Below are 18,577 nucleotides of genomic sequence, written 5' to 3'. Positions count from 1 at the left end.
CAACTGACTGGATATAGCTAGGAGCCAAAGAAACATTGTTTTGTGTAGCACCGAGTGCATCAATTACCAGTTAGTGGTGATTCATATTTATCTTTTCCTAGTTTAGTAATATGTTTGATAACAACCACTGATGTGTTCCCAAAGTCATTAAGGATGACTGCAGTGGTTGTTGTAATTTGGTCAAATCTCTAGTTGTGGCAGCCAATTTATTCATTAATACTTCTGAATCAATACTATTTAGAATTCCAAATTCTAAATAGTAAATTCATAACCGGTGTGTTCCCACAAGACCGGTTATGTCTCTTGGTGTCTGTCTTTTAAAAGAGTTCTGCTTTCAGAACCAGGTTGTCCAGCTCTAAAAGGAAGTTTGCAAAAATAGGCGAATGAGCTGGCTGAATTTCTGAGACATTATTTTGCATCAGCAATCTGACTTGTTTAAGAGACCATGCTGCATTGAACAATATTTGTTGTTGACCTGTTTTCCTGATTATATATGGTCCAATTTTAAAAATTCTCGGGCTTAGCATAACCGGTGGTTGGGTGGTAGGTGTTACCATAAAGAGAGGGAAAACATTATTTTTGTCATCCAACAGTAGTGTTATCATGGTTTATCAGGTCTTCATGCCCCTTGGAGTTCTTCTGTGAAAAAGTAATCACAATAGAATTCTGCCACCAAGAGGCAGAAAAATTAGAATGATGGAATTATCCAGCATGTATTTATCTGATGCTCTTTCCCCAGAGCATTGGAGGCTACCCATGCATGTTTATTCTGAGGGGTTTTTAGCACAAGTGGTACTTGCCCTATAGTAAGGGAGGTCCACCAGAACAGGTTGTCCAGGATAATGTGCTGGATTCTTAGGATCATTTGGTATACAGCATAGGAGTCAGTGTAGATACAGACAAGAGAGGTATTCTGTGCCTCACGTTGGAAAACAGTCCAAACAGCTATCAGCTCCCCAGCCTGAGCACTGCCTTCTCCCTCAGTAATAATTCCTTCACCAGAGAAAGTGTGGAGGGCTGCTGCCCTGTACCTCCACACCTTTCCCTCTCACTTAGCAGAGGCATCAGTGAACCAAGAATTTGCTGATTGTTCAGGGGAGAAAGGAGGTGCTACTTTAATTACAGAGGCAGGTTTGTCATGGCTGCTACCCAAGCTCTTGGTTTCTTGTATCACTAAATTTTTTACAGCTCCTTCTGTTATTGAGATGTTACAGTAATGTTCCATCTGAGCATACCACTTTCTAACTGAGGCCCTCTGGCCCACCCTTTCAGGTGGGGGGGTCCCAGTAGTGACTGTCTTAATAACTTTGAAAGGGCCTCTCAATACAATTGGTTGTTGTTGTGCAATTTTTTCCACTTCTGAGAGAGCTAAGCTAACCACAAACAATCCCTATTCCCAGGCTGTGTATCTTTTCTCAGCATCTTTGAAACCACAGGAATAAAAACCAAGAGGCCTCATCAAACCCTTAGGACCCCGCTGCCATATGTGTACTGACAGCCTTGAGGAGGCAAATCCCTATTCCACCTGGAAAGGATCTGTGGGATGGATAAGACTCAGTGCTTGATGAGCTGTTGCTTCAAAAATCAGCAATTGCAATGCTTCCTCCTCAGAAGAGTTCAATCCCATTTCACCTCTTTCCTCAGCAAGTCATAAAGGGGAACAAAGGGGTCATTCTGGTTACTAAGAAATCCATCTGGTCCTTCTACAGGAGATATAGCTGCTGTGGTGTTTTGAAGGAAAATTTGCTGTGGGTTTAAGTGATTCTGGAAGGCCTAGAATTAAAGGGGTCATAATTTCAGGCTTTTCAGGTAATTGCATTGGTGACTCATAGCCTGTAGTTAATTTTCTTTCATGCATTATTTGCAAGCAGGCAGCTTTGTGAATGTTTTCCAGGAGCAAGTCGGGGGTACCAACTATGGCTAAAGGGTCTTCCCTGTCCAAGGGGTTCATTCCCCTGGCCCATAAAGCTGTGCACTGTGTCAGGGACCATGTGTCACGCTTATCTCCTGTTGTTAAGGAAACTCCATGTCCCCAATATCCACTGGCCTCCTGTTCAGACAAATGAATTTGATGTTCCCCAGTGAGAAGCACTTAAAATACGTATTCTGTCTCAGATTTGTGAGGGAGATGCCCGTACCCCCTTTTTTATGTGTGGGTCATGATCCTCGTCATCAATATAGTTGTATTCTGTTTTAATTAGAGGTCTCAAGCTAGAACAGCAGTGTTCCCCACAATTTTTCATCAGAGCTAATTCTTTTTGAGGGTAATTTTGATTAATGTGAGGAGTTTCCTTCTCCTCTGCCTCTGTTGCAGAATCAGCATTCTGTGAATTTTTAAAATATTCATCTCTCAAGGCAGCCCATAATAAATGATTTTCATTTCTTTGTTCATCTAATTGCTTTTGCAAAATTTACACTAAGTTTTGAAAGGAGTCTATTATAGCTTTTTCCTCACTTCTTCACTTAAAGTGATTTTCTACAGTTGCTGTAAGACAAGCTCCCAAAACTGAGCATAAGATAGTTTTATTTTTGCCTAGTTTAAATTTTGTTTCATGTTGTAAAGAACATATGCTATCAATAACATTCTCCAAATTAAACCAGCTACTTTGTGCCCATTCTTCTCCTCCTGGAGAAGGTTTGGCATTATGTTTAACTAGTGGAGCACAAAATTCAGCTTTAACTTTTGTGCTGAGGTTTTCAGCCATTTTGTGAATGGACCAGAAAACTGCTACAGGGAAATATAGACTTAAGTTACACAACCACACAGCCTTTGCTGTGTTTCCCTTCACTTCCCTGAGTGGGAGAAGAGACCAAATCTGCCTGGGAGGTACTCCTTAGTTACTGGTTGTCCCTTCACTTCCCAGACAGTGCAGATTCACACATACACAAAAACAATTTCCCTTTTTTGAACTATGAGTCTCTTACACCTGTTTAGCTTGCAATCCTCTGCACAAGTGAGAGAAGCCCAGGATGAGGGTAGTATTTAACCCAGGACCTGTAGAGCAATGACCTAAGTAAGGGCTTAGCTGAGTGGATGTACTCTAGTTGATTAGTCTGCTCCTTCCCATTACATTCCAAATGACAATCTGGGGGAAAGCTAAAGTAACTGCTGCTGCTGCTCCTAAGAAAGTATTCTAAATGTTCAGCACTATGTGGTTCACAATTTTCTTTTTCAGGTTTAAGCATGATTCTCTGCAAACTCAGCATGACCTTTAGCCTTCCCTCAAGATGCTCCTCACATTTCTTTCACTGGCCAGCATTATTGGTGAAACACAATTGTTCTACTCACACTTCAGCAGATGCTTTTCAAACCCTTCTGTTCCATAGCTGAATAAGCAAGCAAAAATTAACATTCTGTCCTTCTTATGAACTTCCCAAGATCGTGTTAAAATTTTACCCTCCTAGAATTTGACAGACAAGTGCCTACAGATAAGCTGGGGATTTCCATGTGCACAATTATAGATTTTGGGTGGTGAAAGTGCAGCCAACGGCCAATAGCCAACTCTCTGACCTTGGCATGGTCCTTTAGCATGTCAATGTCTATGCAGAAAATAAATGGTGTAGATGCATAGCTAAAAAAAGATCAAGGCCAAGTCAAAGTTGCGATTAGACACTCCCAAAGAAATCCTGGTTGTAACATAAAGAGATGTTTTAGTGTTAATTCAATACAGCTTAATACAAAATATTCTCTATATTCATAGTCATTAGCATACATATATATATATTATGGTTTTAGTGGTATTCTGGCTTTAAAAAAGGTATGTAGCACAAGCTTTGATAAAAGCACTGTGCCAAGAGGACAGTTCAGAAATTATAGCATTGAAGAGTATCCAGAGTTGGGAGGGACCCACAAGGATCACTGAAGTCCAGTGGAGTAAGTGCTGTGGAGGGAGCAGTCAGGTATTGTCTGCTATTGGGGGGTTTCTGGGTGGATTGCTGATTTCCTCTGTCAGAAGTACTGCTGCTGTTAGTGCTTGTTTTCTAAACTCATTGGTGTTTCTGGTAAATTGTTCTTACCTCAGCCTGTGATCTTTACCTTTTTTGCTGCCTGTTCTCCTCTCCAGCCCAGCGTGTGGTGGGGTAGGCTGGGAAGGAAGGTCTGTGAGCAGTGCATGGTTTCAGTGGAAGTGGAATCAATGAATTGGGGAGTACCATTCCTAAATGGCAACACCTCTCAGCCACCTCTCCTTCAGATGGGACACACCAAGTGACCGCAGCCACACCTCGCAGGGCTTCTTCTCAACACCCTTCACCATCTTTGTAGCTCTCCTTTGGATGTTCCCTAAGAGCTTTCTAACCTTCTGATATTGGATATTGGCCCAGAACTGCCCTTGAGGTGAGGCTGCTCCAGTGCAGAGCAGAGCAGAGCAGAGCAGGACAATCTCCTCCTTGGCCCAGCTAGTGATGCTGGGCCTGATACCCCCTAGGACACAGCTGGCCCTCTTGTGACTCATATCCAAATTTCTGGAGCCCAGAATCCCCAGTGCTGCTCTCCAGTGTCTTGCTCCCCAGTCTGTCCATACATGTGGGGCTGCCCCATCCCAGGTGCAGAATCTGGCACTTGTCTTTGTTAAACTCCTTACAAATACCTGGAGACAGCAGAAGACAGCAATGGCACAGAGAGAATGTAAATTATAATGAGAAAAAATTATACAAAGACCTGTAGAATCAGGGCAAAGTACAAAGAGTTATTCAAGCTGAATGCATCAATTAGCAGACAGACTAGCAGACTTCCATCAATTCACAGAATCTAAAATTTTCTGTGCTGACTTAGAAGTAAGTACCATGGCTAATATTAGATTATATTATAGAAGTTCCTTTATAAAGTATCTTGACCCTAGAACAGGATGGGTATTTCCTTCTTGCCTTACTGCAGTGTGGTGCAAGATACACTGGAAAAAACAAAGAGAGGGAAAAATGGGGTTGTTCCCCAGCAAATCTTTTTGGAAATGCCTGCACTCCTTGGTCATGACAGACATGGCTGAGTAAGTTCCCTCTTTTGCTTCAAGTGGCATCTACTTCCAAATACTTCTGGCAGAACTGCATACAGAATTTTTGAAGTTCATTTGTGGGGCAAATTATGTAGTTTCCCTCTATCATTACTCTTTTTAATACTTCTGGGGCAGTGCACAAAACTGTTACGCTGTTACCCTGTTTTCCAGGGTAAAGTGATTTAATGTTAAGAATTATGGGACAGTAAAATTAAACTGTGTTATTCTGAGGTTACTTAACCAACACATATCAAATTATTTAATGAACCTTGCAGGCAGCCCGCTGTAGAGGTGGAGAAACAGTCTCTGTTGGCTTACAGGCCCAGGTAGTGCAATATTATTTCTAAGGCCCTGAACTTCTTGTCTTTAAACAGTGTATTTGATTTTGTGTGGCACAGAAGCAAAGTTAATAAAACTTGTCAAACTTAAAGGAGATCTACTGTCTCCTGGCAGGACCTCAACTACCTGCAGAGGTGTCCAGGTGGGCCTCCAAAACTGCTCTTCATCATATTTGCAGTGAGAATATCACTTGGCATTACCCTGGATAACAAGTACTGCATCCAGCTCTGGGATCTCCAGAACAGAAAGGACAGAGACCTGCTGGAGTGAGTCCAGAGGAGGCCACCAGGATGATTAGAGGGATGGAGCACCTCTGCTGTGAGGAAAGGCTGAGAGAATTGGGATTCAGCCTGGAAAAGAAGCCTTCCAGCCCTTGAAGGGAGACTACATGGAAGATTGGAAAGACATTATTTACAAGGGCATCCAGCGACAGTTCTTCAAAACATGGAATAGATAAAATTCTCATAAGAAAGTATATTCCTTCATGTTTGGTCTTTGTATACTTTCAAGCTGAATCAACAAGAAAGGAGATTTAATCCCTGGAACAGATAGTAGCTAACAAGCAAGTTCTAAGTGATGTCCAGGTGTCAGAAAAGCAAATTATTTGTTGTTAGAATTGCCTTGTTAAGGTTTAGAGCTTGACATGCTTTAATGAGCTCAGATGTAAGGGAAGGAAAACAAAAGAAAGAATGATACCCACTGATACTGGACACAAAGAATGCAGAATTTATGGGCCAGAAGGATATCTGGCAGAAAAACCCAATAAAGCCAATTCAGCAATTCTGTGGAAATCAGCTCGAACTGGGTGAAGGGTAAATCTGGCAAGAGGAGATCATTACCACTGACTCACGGACCACCAGCTCAAGAAACTCACAGACTCAAGAGACTAATTGGCATGAGAAGCAAGAATCATTAAAAAAAAAAAAGCAGATAGGATACTAATTAATAAGACAACTGTGTAACTTGCAGCCAATGAACGCTAACTCCTTTGTTTGCTGAAATGTATTTATAGTAAAAAGTTTTCATAGTTAGCATTCATTATTTGTGGAAAACCATTGAGCACTAAGGCTTGTGCAATTCTGAAATAAATTGTCAATCTTGAGTGCTTAATTATTGGCATGTTGCACACCAAATAACGAATCTGATTTTTGTGGACAATAACAGGACAAGGGGAAATGGCTTTGAGAGGAATGGCAGATTTGTCTTCACAAACAAGCTGTGGGTCTGCTGGTAGATAAAACTAGCTCTGGAAGATAAAGGAAACAATGGGAACAATGGAAGATAAAGGAAACAATGGAACAATCCACTGATTGATGAATGGAAAAAGATATTTACTTTTACAAATAAACTTTAGGTTTGCTGAAAAATGAAATCAAACATTAAGAGATGAAAGAAACAATGGGGAAGAAAAACCCCTAAATTCCATATTAATTAAAAGTTAAAAGGGAGGGTTATACATTAGAGGAAAATCTTTGGGATCAGGCATTCTGGGAAGTCTGTACCTCTCCTGTACCTCAGCCAATGGGGAAAGACAGAAGGGAAATGTGCCCAGGAAATCAGGATAAAAAGGAGGTTGCGTCCTCCAAAAATTTGAGAGATCCCAGGGGAATGACCCATGGCCTCTCCCTTTATTCGAATAAAGCCAAAAAGGACTCCTCTGTCTCCTTTTTGGACATAAACCTCTGGTGTTTGTGGATTAATTTTCCTAACAGCTTCAAAATGAAAGCAGGCAGATTTAGAAAGGTATTGGAAGACAGCCTTCCCTGTGAGGGTGGTGAGGCTGTGGCACAGGCTGCCCAGAGCAGCTGGGGCTGCCCTTCCCTGGAAGTGTTCAAGGCCAGGTTGGACGGGGCTTGGAACAATCCAGCCGAGTGCAAGGTGTCCCTGCCCATGGCAGGGCTTGAAACTGGATGAGCTTCGAGGTCCCTTTCACTATGTGGTTTTATGATATTCAATTTTCCTATCTGTGCAGTGCGCTTCCATTTGGAGAAGAAGATACTAAGGGAAACGCTTGACAGGAGTCGGCTCAGTTTTACGACGTTTATCATCGGTGGCCATGAAAAATCCCCACTGTTCCTGGAGCTTCCATCGCAAGGCGTACCGAGGAGCGCCCGGGCGACAGTCTATTGAACTGGACACGGAAAGAAAGAGGGAACCACCCCACTGGCCTGGCGCTACCCCGGCGCCGAGCCCGGCCCGGTCTATGGGGGCGCACTCGGCCTGAGGGGCGGCCCCGGCCCCGGCCCCCGTCCCGCCCGCCCCGCGCCTGCGCGGCCCCGCGCTCCCGCCGTGCCTCGCGCGCTCCCGCCGCCGCCGCCGCCGCCGTAGCCGTGCAGGGAGCGGAGCGGAGATGGCGCTGCACGTCCCCAAGGCCCCGGGCTTCGCCCAGATGCTCAAGGAGGGGGCGAAGGTGAGGCCGCCTTTGGATGGACGCGCGGACAGATGGACGGACGGGTGCGGGAGGAGTCTCGGGGTGGCGGTGCGGGAAAAGCCGCGGCAGGCCGGCAGGGCCCGGCGGCACCACGTGTGCCGCGGGGCGGGGGCCGGGGGTTCGGCCGTGCCCCGCTCCCGGCCCGGGGCTCCCCCCGCTCCTTGCCCGGGGCGCTGCGGGGATCGGGGCCTGCCCGCCCTGCGGGGCGGTGCCCGGAGCACGCGGCCTTCCAGAAATCTCTGCGGGCCGGGATCGTGTGCCCGCCCTGCCCGGGGCCCGGCCCTGCCCTGCATCCCGGCCCAGGGATGCGCCAGGGCCCGCAGGGGCTGGGCAGCAACATTCAGCCGGGCCCTATAGTTGAAGTGTTCAGAAGTACCAGGGTCGTTCTGCTTGTTTTTTTTCTCTGATACCTTTTTCAGCGATGCAGAACAATGGAATGTTTTCTGTACATTTCCTTTCCAATAAATGCGTTTTCACTGTATTTAACATTAACGTAATTAAGGTTTTGGTAGAGTTGAAGACTGTGTGTTAATAAAGGAGAAGCTTTCTTTGAAAAGTGGGCAGAAAGCAAGAAGGTGTGGCATTTTTTCTATTCATAGAATCAATAGAAGAGTTTGGGTTAGAAGGGACATTTAAGATCATTTAGCTCCAAGCCCTCTCTGGTCTTGGACATTTCCAGGGTTGTGCATCTACAGTTTTTCTGGGAAATCTGTGCTAGATCCTCACCGCCCTTACAGGGAAGAATTTCAGGGCTTCCTAACAAACTAAACATACTCTCTTTCAATGTGTAGTCATTGCCCCGGTCCTGTCTCTGCAGGCCCTTGTTCAAAGTGCCTCTCTCCAAGAAAGAGGGAAAATAGGAAAGTTTTCCATTTGCTGCTACTTAACAGAAAGAAGAGGGAAGGTAGCAGCTCTGAAAGCCCTTTGTGTTTCTTTGGAGCCAAATAACGGTAGACATCCAGGGCAGGGGCAGAACAGGGAGGCAGAGTGGCCTCAGTGTTAGAAAATTCAAGGCCAGAACAGCAAGGGTTGTCTTCTGCAAAATGAGGAGGCAGCTGGCCATCTAAGATGTTTGGTTATTACTACTTTTCTCACTTTTCTCCCTTCTCTACCAGGCTGCACAGTACTTTTTATCCTGCTTTTTCTTTCTTAATGTCCTTTCTGGAGATCCCATCTTGTCTTAAGGTTTCCAAACTGAAGCCAGGCTGATTGCCTTCTCAAGCACAGATATTTTGCTTAATCATTCTGCTTCTGAATTTTCAAACTGTACGTTTTCAACATAGAACTGAGTTAAATTATTTTTGTACCATACAAAGGTGTGAGTAAAGAAGCGTGTACAGAAACCCTTGCCCCTCTCCAGCTGGGTCTTGGTTGTTTTCTGCTTCTTTTTGGCATGTCACAAAAAAATTTTTAGAAGGCTGAAGGGATGCAAACTGTATTGCAAGTCAAGGCACTGTTCAGATTTTCTCTTTGGAAGCTTTTTGTGCCTGCTGAGCTGCCTAGTTGAGAAGGTGTACACAGTATTTCTTGCTGTCTTTGGGTAAGGTTTGGTGTCTGTTCAAACTGTATGTGAAATATAAAATGTATATTAATGAAAACCTTTGAGGGACTCAGTAGGTTGACGCTGCTTTGATGAGAAATTACTGGTTCACCACTTTTTTTTGTTAGCCTAATTCTGATCAGTCATTGTTCTCTTTAGCATTATTCAGGACTGGAAGAAGCTGTCTATAGAAACATCCAGGCATGCAAGGAGCTTGCTCAAACCACCCGTACAGCATATGGACCAAATGGTAAATAAATCCTGAAATTACTGCTGCATTTTGAGACAAATGCTAGGTTTGGAGGCTAAACATACCCTGACAAAGAAGCAGCTGCTTGTTTCTGGGGAAACACATTGGGCTTGCTCTAAAACTGCAAATATGTGACCATTTCTTTGTGACTGTAGAAAACAGATTTTGTTTTGACAGCTCTTGAGGTATGCTCAGTGTCTGCTTTTGCCAGGTTTTCCTAGCAGTTACTATGTTCTCTTTGAAACATGGTGTAAAATATATGAAAAAAGCATAAAAATTAAATGAAACATTATAACATGGTAGGTAGTCATAGTGAACATAATCTTGTTCAGTCAGATATATGGAAACAAAATATTCTTCTGTATCATTTAATTAAATTATGTGCTGATATTTCAGAACAGAAAACTGCTTACTTGGAAATTACTGATTTTTCTTTAATGTCCTACACTTCAAGTATTTCACAAAAATGTTTTGAAGTTCTGAAATTATAAACAGAGCTAACCATTTTAATGTGTAAGATACATCTGAAAGTTAGGAAACAGTGTCTGTGTAGAAAATACTGTTTGCATAAGGAATTCTTTTTATAAACTGTTTTGTTTTCCCATTTAGGAATGAACAAAATGGTTATCAATCATCTGGAAAAGCTTTTTGTTACAAATGATGCTGCTACTATCCTGAGAGAGTTAGAGGTAAGTTTTCTTGCTTCAGATGATGTCAGTTGTACACCAGTGTTTCTGCTCATGGGCTGTTGTGGTTCTGACTGTCAGTAAGGAAATGTCACTCTGACAGATTATTTACTTATCTCACTTTGGAAGTCATTTACTTTTTTCACTGAATTTGAGGTCCACAGTGAAGAATATAATTCTTTTGTGAAGCAGCATTAATAATTGTAGGACATGCTTAATAATTCCTTACTTTCCCCCAGAACCAGTAGGATTAAAAGAGGATATGTCTAGAAATGCAGTGGTTTGGGAAAGTCTGCATGACACAGCTGTTGAGTTCATCTGCCAGTAGTGTTGCTTGCCATGTTCTCCTGACTGGCAATTCAACCCATCAATTGAATTTCAGAATCTGAGGCTATAGCAGCATCCTTCTGTAGGTACTGTGAAGGCATGAAAAGACTTTCCTAATTCTTCCTGTGACTTCAAATTTATATTTGTTACATAACACAAAAAAAATATTTTACTGAATTTTATACTTAGTGATAGAGATTATGTATGAAGTATTTACTTATTGAATACATTGCATTGGTGTTCATTTTGAGTAGAGTAACTGTGGAAGTCTCAGTTGTGTTTTTAAAAAAATACAATCTGCATACTAGTGACCTAATCTGATGCATTTTGCATGTTACTTTCTGGTATAAAATGGCAGGTATAAATATTCAGGAATGTGGTATTTTATTGAATTTTTTGAAAGAAAAGTGAAGCAGTGCAATCTTTAGGCAGAACCTCCCACACTCTCCCCCCTTAAAATGACACTGTTATTTAGACGTGTATTTTGTGTGTTACACTTGAATTCAGTCTGAAGATCTAAACTCCAGAGTGTTTTCCTGTTGCAGAACTCAGTTGTGAAGCCACTGCATCCTGTGAAAGCAGCTCAGAACCAATGTCAAGGATATCTAATTTATGTGGTAGCGGCAATGTTCAGTTCTCTGATTTTTTTTATATATGTTTCTGGTTTTTCTTACTAGAGAAGCTAGCCAATTAAGAATATCTGTGCTGCTTTCTTTTCCAATTTTGTGCATTCTTCATATCTCTAGGTACAATTTGAAATAAGAGAGCTTAGAAAGAAGCGTAGAAAATGCCTGAAGCTGCAATCTTAGGTGGTGTATTAGTTGCTAAGATGTGTAACTTCTTTTAAAGGTCCAGCATCCTGCTGCAAAAATGCTTGTGATGGCTTCACACATGCAAGAACAAGAGGTTGGAGATGGAACAAATTTTGTCCTTGTTTTTGCTGGAGTTCTTCTGGAGTTAGCAGAAGACCTTCTGAGGATGGGGTTATCTGTGTCAGAGGCAAGTTATATTCTCATTACAGTTCTCAGAGCTTGAATCCAGATTGCTGCTGATGAGTGTTCTTGGATCATAATACTGTGAAATCATCTGCCTTCTTCCTGCCTCATTTTTTTACATAAAGATGTTTGAAGGAGAGCCATGTGTTATTGTTTGCTTCCCTTGTAAACTTTTGCATCTGTTAATATTGTATGGCTATTTGAAAAGCAGTTAAAAGCAGTGTGAAGTCTTGTAGTGAATATTTACTGTTTGCTGCACAGGTGATTGAAGGATATGAAAAGGCTTGCAAGAAAGCCCTAGAAATTCTTCCAGATTTGGTGTGCTGCTCTGCAAAGAACCTTCGAGATGTTGAAGAGGTGGCATCTTTGTTGTACACGTCAGTCATGAGCAAACAGTATGGCAACGAACGGTTCTTGGCAAAGCTCATTGCTCAGGCCTGTGGTGAGTGGGGCTGGAACAGCTAAAAACTGAGTGGGTTTGGTTATGCTCCTTACATTTTATGGAAGAATGGAAGTAGGGTTAGTTCAGCAGGTTGAATTGGATAGAATACCTATGAAACGAGGGTAATATTCCTCATGTTGAACTCTGCATTGGCATTGCAGCTCAGGAAAGGTTTGCCTTTCCTACTAGGCATTTCTAGAAATAGCTTCCAAGTCCTTTTAGTACAGAAATCCATCTTCTCCCTCTTTTTGTATCATAAAGAGGACATATTGTGCTTCACATAAGCTGGTTTTAGTCTCAGCCACATAACAATGGAAGTTATGTGGAATGTTATTATGGAAGACTGTAGTTCTATTGAGTTGTTATCCCTTTAGATTTCCAGGGTAAAACCTTCACTTTTAATTACATTGATTTCTTTAAATACTCTGGGTTAGACTTACCTCTTGACTCCACCTGTATCAGTGCATATTTGAACTTAATTAACTGAGAAGCCTGAATAAATGTTTCATTCCGATTATTACTTTGTAAAAACAAAATTTCTCTTTCTCTTTATGTCAGTTATTAGCAGGTTGTATCTTGAATTTAGGCAGATATCTCAAACTACTGAAATTAAAATTTCAGAAAAATTCCAGGCATTATTTATGGTGTCATTGTTCTACTTTAGTCATAAGGCAGGACATATTCATTATTTTTCTTCTTTTTTTCCCCCAGTTTCTATTCTTCCTGATTCTGGTCATTTCAACGTTGATAATATCAGAGTGTGCAAAATTGTGGTAAGTTTGAAGTAGCTGGCTTTACTGTAATTATTAATGTAAATAGTGTAATGAGGGGTAATCAGAGAGTCTTTTCTAATGTTGTTGTGGCAGGTATTCTAAATTTTGGAAATTAGTCTTTCTTTTGTTTAGTGCCCAATAGCAGCATTCAGAAACAAAAATCATTAATATTGGAAGTGATGTAAAATGGGAACCTGTTAGACAATGTTTGTGGTTGCTGAATAAGCTGAAGTCTTATACTTGGGGTGTTACATTCAAATGCTTGTAAGGTCTGCTTCTCAGGCAGAGTAGTGCAGCTTTCTGAGCACAAATGGTCAGTAATACAATGTTCCCCCATTCATAGACTCAAAGAACAGTTTGGTTTGGGCTGGAATGTGTCTTAAAGATCTCTCAGTTCCAGTTCCAGCCCCCTACCATGAGCAGGGACATCTTCCACTAGACCAGGGTGCTCCAGGCTTTCTCCAGCCTGGCCTTGAACACTTCCAGGGATGGGGCAGCCACAGTTTATCTGGGCTGCCAGGGCCTCACCACCCTCACAGGGAAGAATTTTTCCCTGATATTTATCTAAACTTACTTTCTTTCAGTGAGAAGCCATTCTCCCTTGTCCCATCACTACTTGCCCTTGTAAAGAGTCTCAGATTCCATTTATTTCCTTTCAGGGTGCTGGTATTTCTGCTTCCTCAGTACTGCATGGCATGGTTTTTAAAAAAGAAACTGAAGGAGATGTTACTTCTGTCAAAGATGCAAAAATAGCTGTGTATTCCTGCCCTTTTGATGGTATGATAACTGAAACTAAGGTATGCTATAGCTCAAAATAAGTTACATCTCTATTTATGCTTATGTGCTCTTATTTTTAGACTTAGCTATAAATATTCTTGACACTTGGTGATTGAGATACTTTGGTGAATATTGATTTTCTTAGTATAGAAAAGTTCTGAACCCTGATTGCTTCACAGGATTTTTGAGATAGGGGAAATGGTTTTGGGTTTTTTGGGTCATTTGAGCCAAACTACGGCTTGAATTTCTGAACCCTAAGGTTGTCTAGAATTGCCTGGTGATTTCCTTTTTTTTTTCCTCTTGTTTTACCCTGTTGCTTGGGGAGCATGTCAGTATTACAAAACGGGATGACTTAAGGTTTACAGATAGGTTGGGAGACACAATGGTTTGTCAGAAACTTGTAGCTATGTGGTTTAATGCTGAATTTTAACAGTGTCTGTGTTTTTACTAGGGCACCGTCCTAATAAAGAATGCTGAAGAACTGATGAATTTCAGTAAAGGAGAAGAAAATCTAATGGATTTGCAAGTCAAGGCCATTGCTGATAGTGGTGCAAATGTAGTAGTGACAGGTGGCAAGGTGGCAGATATGGCTCTTCATTATGCCAACAAGTACAATCTCATGTTAGTAAGGTAAGTACTAGGAGAGCATGAAAACATTTGGACTACCAGATTTATGAAATGTACTTGCCAAGTTAAGACAATACTTCTGCATGTGTTAACATTGTTATGGAAACTTGTTTTTAAAGGTTGAACTCCAAGTGGGACCTGAGAAGACTGTGCAAAACTGTTGGTGCAACAGCCCTACCCAGACTGGTATGTACTTCCCACATGAGGTGCAGGAGGATGAGAACAGATGAGCAGGTTCAGTTCTTAACTCATGTTTTTCTTTCTAGACTCCCCCCACTCTTGAAGAAATGGGTCATTGCCATAGTGTGTATTTATCAGAGGTTGGGGATACACAGGTTGTGGTGTTTAAGCATGGTATGTATGTTCTGTAGAACTGCTCACACTGCTGTTCTAAAATGTGTTTGTATGTGTTTTGGATATAAGATTAATGAATTAATTCAGTAATGTATGTCTCTGAACAGAAAAGGAGGATGGAGCCATTTCCACTATCCTCATTCGTGGATCTACAGACAATCTGATGGATGACATAGAGAGAGCTGTGGATGATGGTGTCAATACTTTCAAAGTACTCACAAGGGTGAGTAATGAGAACACTTGGGTTATCAAAAGTGAGCAGTGGGTCAGTTTGAGGCAAGGCTTGAGCCTGCTCTGAGCTCATTTGCTACCAAAAGCAGAAGATATTAATCTGCTTTGGTACCTTCTGGAGCTGGAGAGTGGCTGTGTGGTACTGAGGTGTGGAGGGCTGTGCAGGGAAACAGCTCTTGTTGTGAACACAGGGGGCATGGAAGGTGGTGTTTAACATGGACTGCACTCAGTTTTCCACTAATGAGTGAGTGCTTGAAGGTGGATTACCTTTTACCACTTTTTAAAGACAGTCAGCTCTTTTTTACTTACTCCCTAAATGCTTTGTAATGTTCCTTGGAAGCCAGGCACAGAAGAAAAGCTAGATAGCTTTGTCACTTGGGATCAGGAGAAACTGATTGGTTGCAGACTCAGTTTCTAGTTCATTGGTGATAATTCATGCTTCCTCCACATAATGCAGGTAGGTTTTTATGGATGGAAGAACTCGGTTTTACAGAGGATTTTTTTGTGTGAGCAGATTATGTGGTCTTAAATGTTATTATTTAATTTTTCTTCTTTTTATACAAAATGAAATGTTCCTGTATTTACTTGGAAAACAGCATGCAAAAATTGTTAAAACTGTTAGAATCTTAATATCCTCTACATACCAAGACATGGACATTGGTTTTGAGTACAGAAATGCTGTGCATTTATGATTGTCTCCAGGTGTTGTGCTTTTTTAAGATTTATGATGATTACTTTGTGGGCTAAGAGACCAGAGTTAATAAGTAAATTCTGGTTTGCCAAAGGATGTACAAGATTAATTAAAAATGTGAGAAAACAAAACATCCCAACACTTTGTAATACCTGTTGACAAATTAAACTTAGTGTACAATAGATTGGTTTCCTGGATGATATTTCCCACCAAAATAATGGAAAAAATGAGAAAATTAACCAGGAGTTGAGTTTTTTTTAAAAAAAGCCAAAAAATCTGAGACACAAACCCCACTGTACTATTATTTTGGTTTTTACAAAAGAAGCTGTTTTTCTTGAAAGACATGGGAGTGAATGAGTAGATTCTGGTAGATTTCCCTTATAATGCATGTTTGTTCTGAAGTGGATTCTAAATAAGTCTGTGTGGATTAAAGTTCTGTTGCATTCTTGATAGACTAGAAAAATCCTAGAAAAATGAGAAATAATGGATACTTTAAGCAAAACATTGTTTGGGTGTGGTCTTTCCACAGGATAAACGTCTTGTTCCTGGAGGTGGTGCAACAGAGATTGAATTAGCCAAGCAGATCACATCTTATGGAGAGGTGAGGCAAACAGGCTTCTTGGCTTTTCATCTTCACACACAGCTTACCAAAAATACAAATATTATTTCATACCAACATATATATTTGTGTAATAACAAGTGGGGGGGGGGGAATGCCTCCCTGTCTTACAGTTTTTGAAATGCTGACATGGTTTTCACCTTCATTTCAGACTTGTCCAGGGCTTGACCAGTATGCCATCAAGAAGTTTGCTGAGGCATTTGAAGCCATTCCTCGAGCACTGGCAGAAAACTCTGGAGTAAAGGCCAATGAGGTCATCTCCAAACTTTATGCCATGCATCAGGAAGGGAAGAAGAATGTTGGATTTGATATTGAGGTAAATAGTCTCTGATGTTACTTGTTGCCCTGCAGTGCAGGGTTGTACTTTATAGTACTTCTATCAGTATTAAGTATTTATAGATTATTTTAAATTGTTGGGAGCTCTGTGTTGCACAGTTTAGAATAATAACTTTTTGGAACTGAAATCCTTACATGTTCTTTTTATCAGCAAAAAGTTCAGTCCAGTATAGTATAATGTCCTTATGTCAGAAGTGGAGGGGGATACTGAACTAATGTGACAGGCAGAAGGTCTTCAGAAATTACTGACTTTGTCTTCCTCTTAATGGGTTAGGAATGAAGGTTTTCTGAAGGGAGAAGATGAGATTAGAAAAGTGATACCACCTTGCTAGGTGAAAGCCTGAGAAGGTTTTGAATAAGGTTTTTTTCCCCGTCTGACAGGCTGAAGCTGCTGCAGTGAAGGACATGTTGGAAGCTGGTGTGTTGGACACGTATCTTGGGAAATTCTGGGGTATCAAGCTAGCTACAAATGCAGCAGTAACTGTCCTAAGGGTTGATCAGGTAAGTTTATGTGCATTTGGGTGCTGAATTAATACCTGGCAGAATCCTCCTGCAAATAGGTGGAATCTCCTGCAAATGCAAGGTGTAAACATAATGCTACTTGAGAATGTGGTGTGTTCATTTCTGGAAGCCAGGAAGGCATTTGTTCAAGAGCTTGTAATCTGGAATGTGGCTGCTTCTATTGCAGTACAATTAATGTTTGCTAGGCTATTGTTTTTTAAAGATTTTGTTGGTATTTTGAAGACAGTTTATATTTGTATCCGGAGAGTTACCCTAACTTCTGTAGGAACAACCTTTAGTAGAAGAAACTTCTCTCCTGTATTTTTACCTGAAAATCCAATTTTTAGGAAAAATAGAGGTTACAGTCTCAAGGATAAAAATCTTTCATTATTTTGTGAAACTTCAGCAAAAATGAATTTGCATGTAAAATTTTTGTAGATTATTATGGCAAAAACAGCAGGCGGTCCAAAAGCCCCTAAGCAACAAGGACATTGGGATAAGGATGACTGGAAAGATGAGCCTGAAAACTAGAGTGCAGTAAGCTCTGTGTCTCTAGCAGAGAGGTATCTGTGAGTGCATGCATGAGTTCATTGACAAGCACATGGAGATTGTATGCTCCTTGAGAACACCTAACACTGCTGTCTTCTGATGTGTGCTGATTGCTACATCCTGTATTCGTGCCCTTTGCAAATGGGTTCTGCTCCTGAATCCAGATTTTCATGGAAGGGATGGATGATAACTGCAAGTTCAGATTTGCCTTACTTGTCCACGTAGCCAGGGCAGAGAATGAGCTTTAACATGGTAGGACTGATGGACTTCATGGTTTTAAAGTGTGAAACTTGGAGACAATAATTGAGAACAATGGCTTTGGTAATCCTTGCTGTAGTGTGCACCCTGTAAACTAGTCTGCTGTTGGCCTATTCAAGCACTCACTTTCTGTAGACTAACTGAAGTCTTACTTTGCATGCAAAAATGAGGTAAAATACCTTTTTTACTGTATCAGGGCTCAGCCTCTACCATTCTCAAAACAAAAAAAAAAAAATTGTTTGTATCGCAATTAGATGGATATTCACTGGGTTCAGAGTAGGGAAATTGCATGGATGTAGTGAATGCTAGCAGTCAGCATCAGGCAGCTGTAGGAGAAGGGTACAAGCCTGATTTTAACATTAGCTTTTTCTGCTTCTCTGTTCTCTTCAAGATCATTATGGCAAAACCAGCTGGTGGCCCAAAACCTCCATCAGGAAAGAAAGACTGGGATGAAGACCAAAATGATTGAACAATTTAACTGTATTTCTTAAGTGACATGACTTTGTGAGTTTTTTAATATCCCAGTTGGAGCCTGTCACAGTGTTTTGCTCTTGCCTTTAAATTATGAACAGTGTCCACTGGAGTGCAGAACTTCAAACACCTCAATAAACATACTCACTGTTAAAATGTTGACTTAATTCATTTGGAGCTGACATGACCTGTCGTTCCCAATCTGTGAATGTGTAGGGGGTGAATGACACTGTGGGTGTGAAGGGCTGACCCTTGGCTGGCTGCCTGATGCTCTCTCCCCATGAAGGAGGCAGAACTTCTCAGGGGCTGAGTGAAAGGGGGGGATCACATACCAGGAACTGTTGCAGGCACAAGGGACTCCAGTGTGCAGGGGGGCTGACCATGAGCCT

General features: G+C 41.5%; 1 protein-coding gene across 1 annotated transcript; it reads left to right on the top strand.

The window, feature by feature from the left end:
• Positions 1 to 7,595: 7,595 nt before the first annotated feature.
• On the top strand, positions 7,596 to 18,344 carry CCT8 (chaperonin containing TCP1 subunit 8). The gene is made up of 15 exons (XM_064725723.1): positions 7,596 to 7,740; positions 9,461 to 9,551; positions 10,161 to 10,240; positions 11,414 to 11,563; positions 11,821 to 12,001; positions 12,713 to 12,774; positions 13,434 to 13,571; positions 14,003 to 14,181; positions 14,298 to 14,364; positions 14,445 to 14,532; positions 14,640 to 14,755; positions 15,984 to 16,055; positions 16,225 to 16,389; positions 16,791 to 16,910; positions 18,109 to 18,344. Exons 1-15 carry the CDS (start codon positions 7,681 to 7,683, stop codon positions 18,184 to 18,186), a joined length of 1,647 nt encoding a protein of 548 aa, XP_064581793.1. The 5' UTR covers positions 7,596 to 7,680; the 3' UTR covers positions 18,187 to 18,344.
• The last annotated feature ends 233 nt before the right edge of the window (positions 18,345 to 18,577 follow it).

Source organism: Zonotrichia leucophrys, chromosome 1 (assembly GCF_028769735.1).
Source record: "Zonotrichia leucophrys gambelii isolate GWCS_2022_RI chromosome 1, RI_Zleu_2.0, whole genome shotgun sequence".
NCBI lineage: Eukaryota > Metazoa > Chordata > Aves > Passeriformes > Passerellidae > Zonotrichia > Zonotrichia leucophrys.
Note: the sequence above shows the minus strand (reverse complement) of the source record. Positions and strands in the feature narration are given on the sequence as shown.

Excerpts from the sequence above, each read along its gene's own strand:
- CCT8 (XM_064725723.1), top strand. The coding sequence starts at position 7,681 with ATGGCGCTGCACGTCCCCAAGGCCCCGGGCTTCGCCCAGATGCTCAAG. Across the intron at positions 12,002-12,712 it reads GCTCATTGCTCAGGCCTGTG|TTTCTATTCTTCCTGATTCT; the intron begins GTGAGTGGGGCT and ends TTTTTCCCCCAG. Across the intron at positions 12,775-13,433 it reads TCAGAGTGTGCAAAATTGTG|GGTGCTGGTATTTCTGCTTC; the intron begins GTAAGTTTGAAG and ends ATTTCCTTTCAG.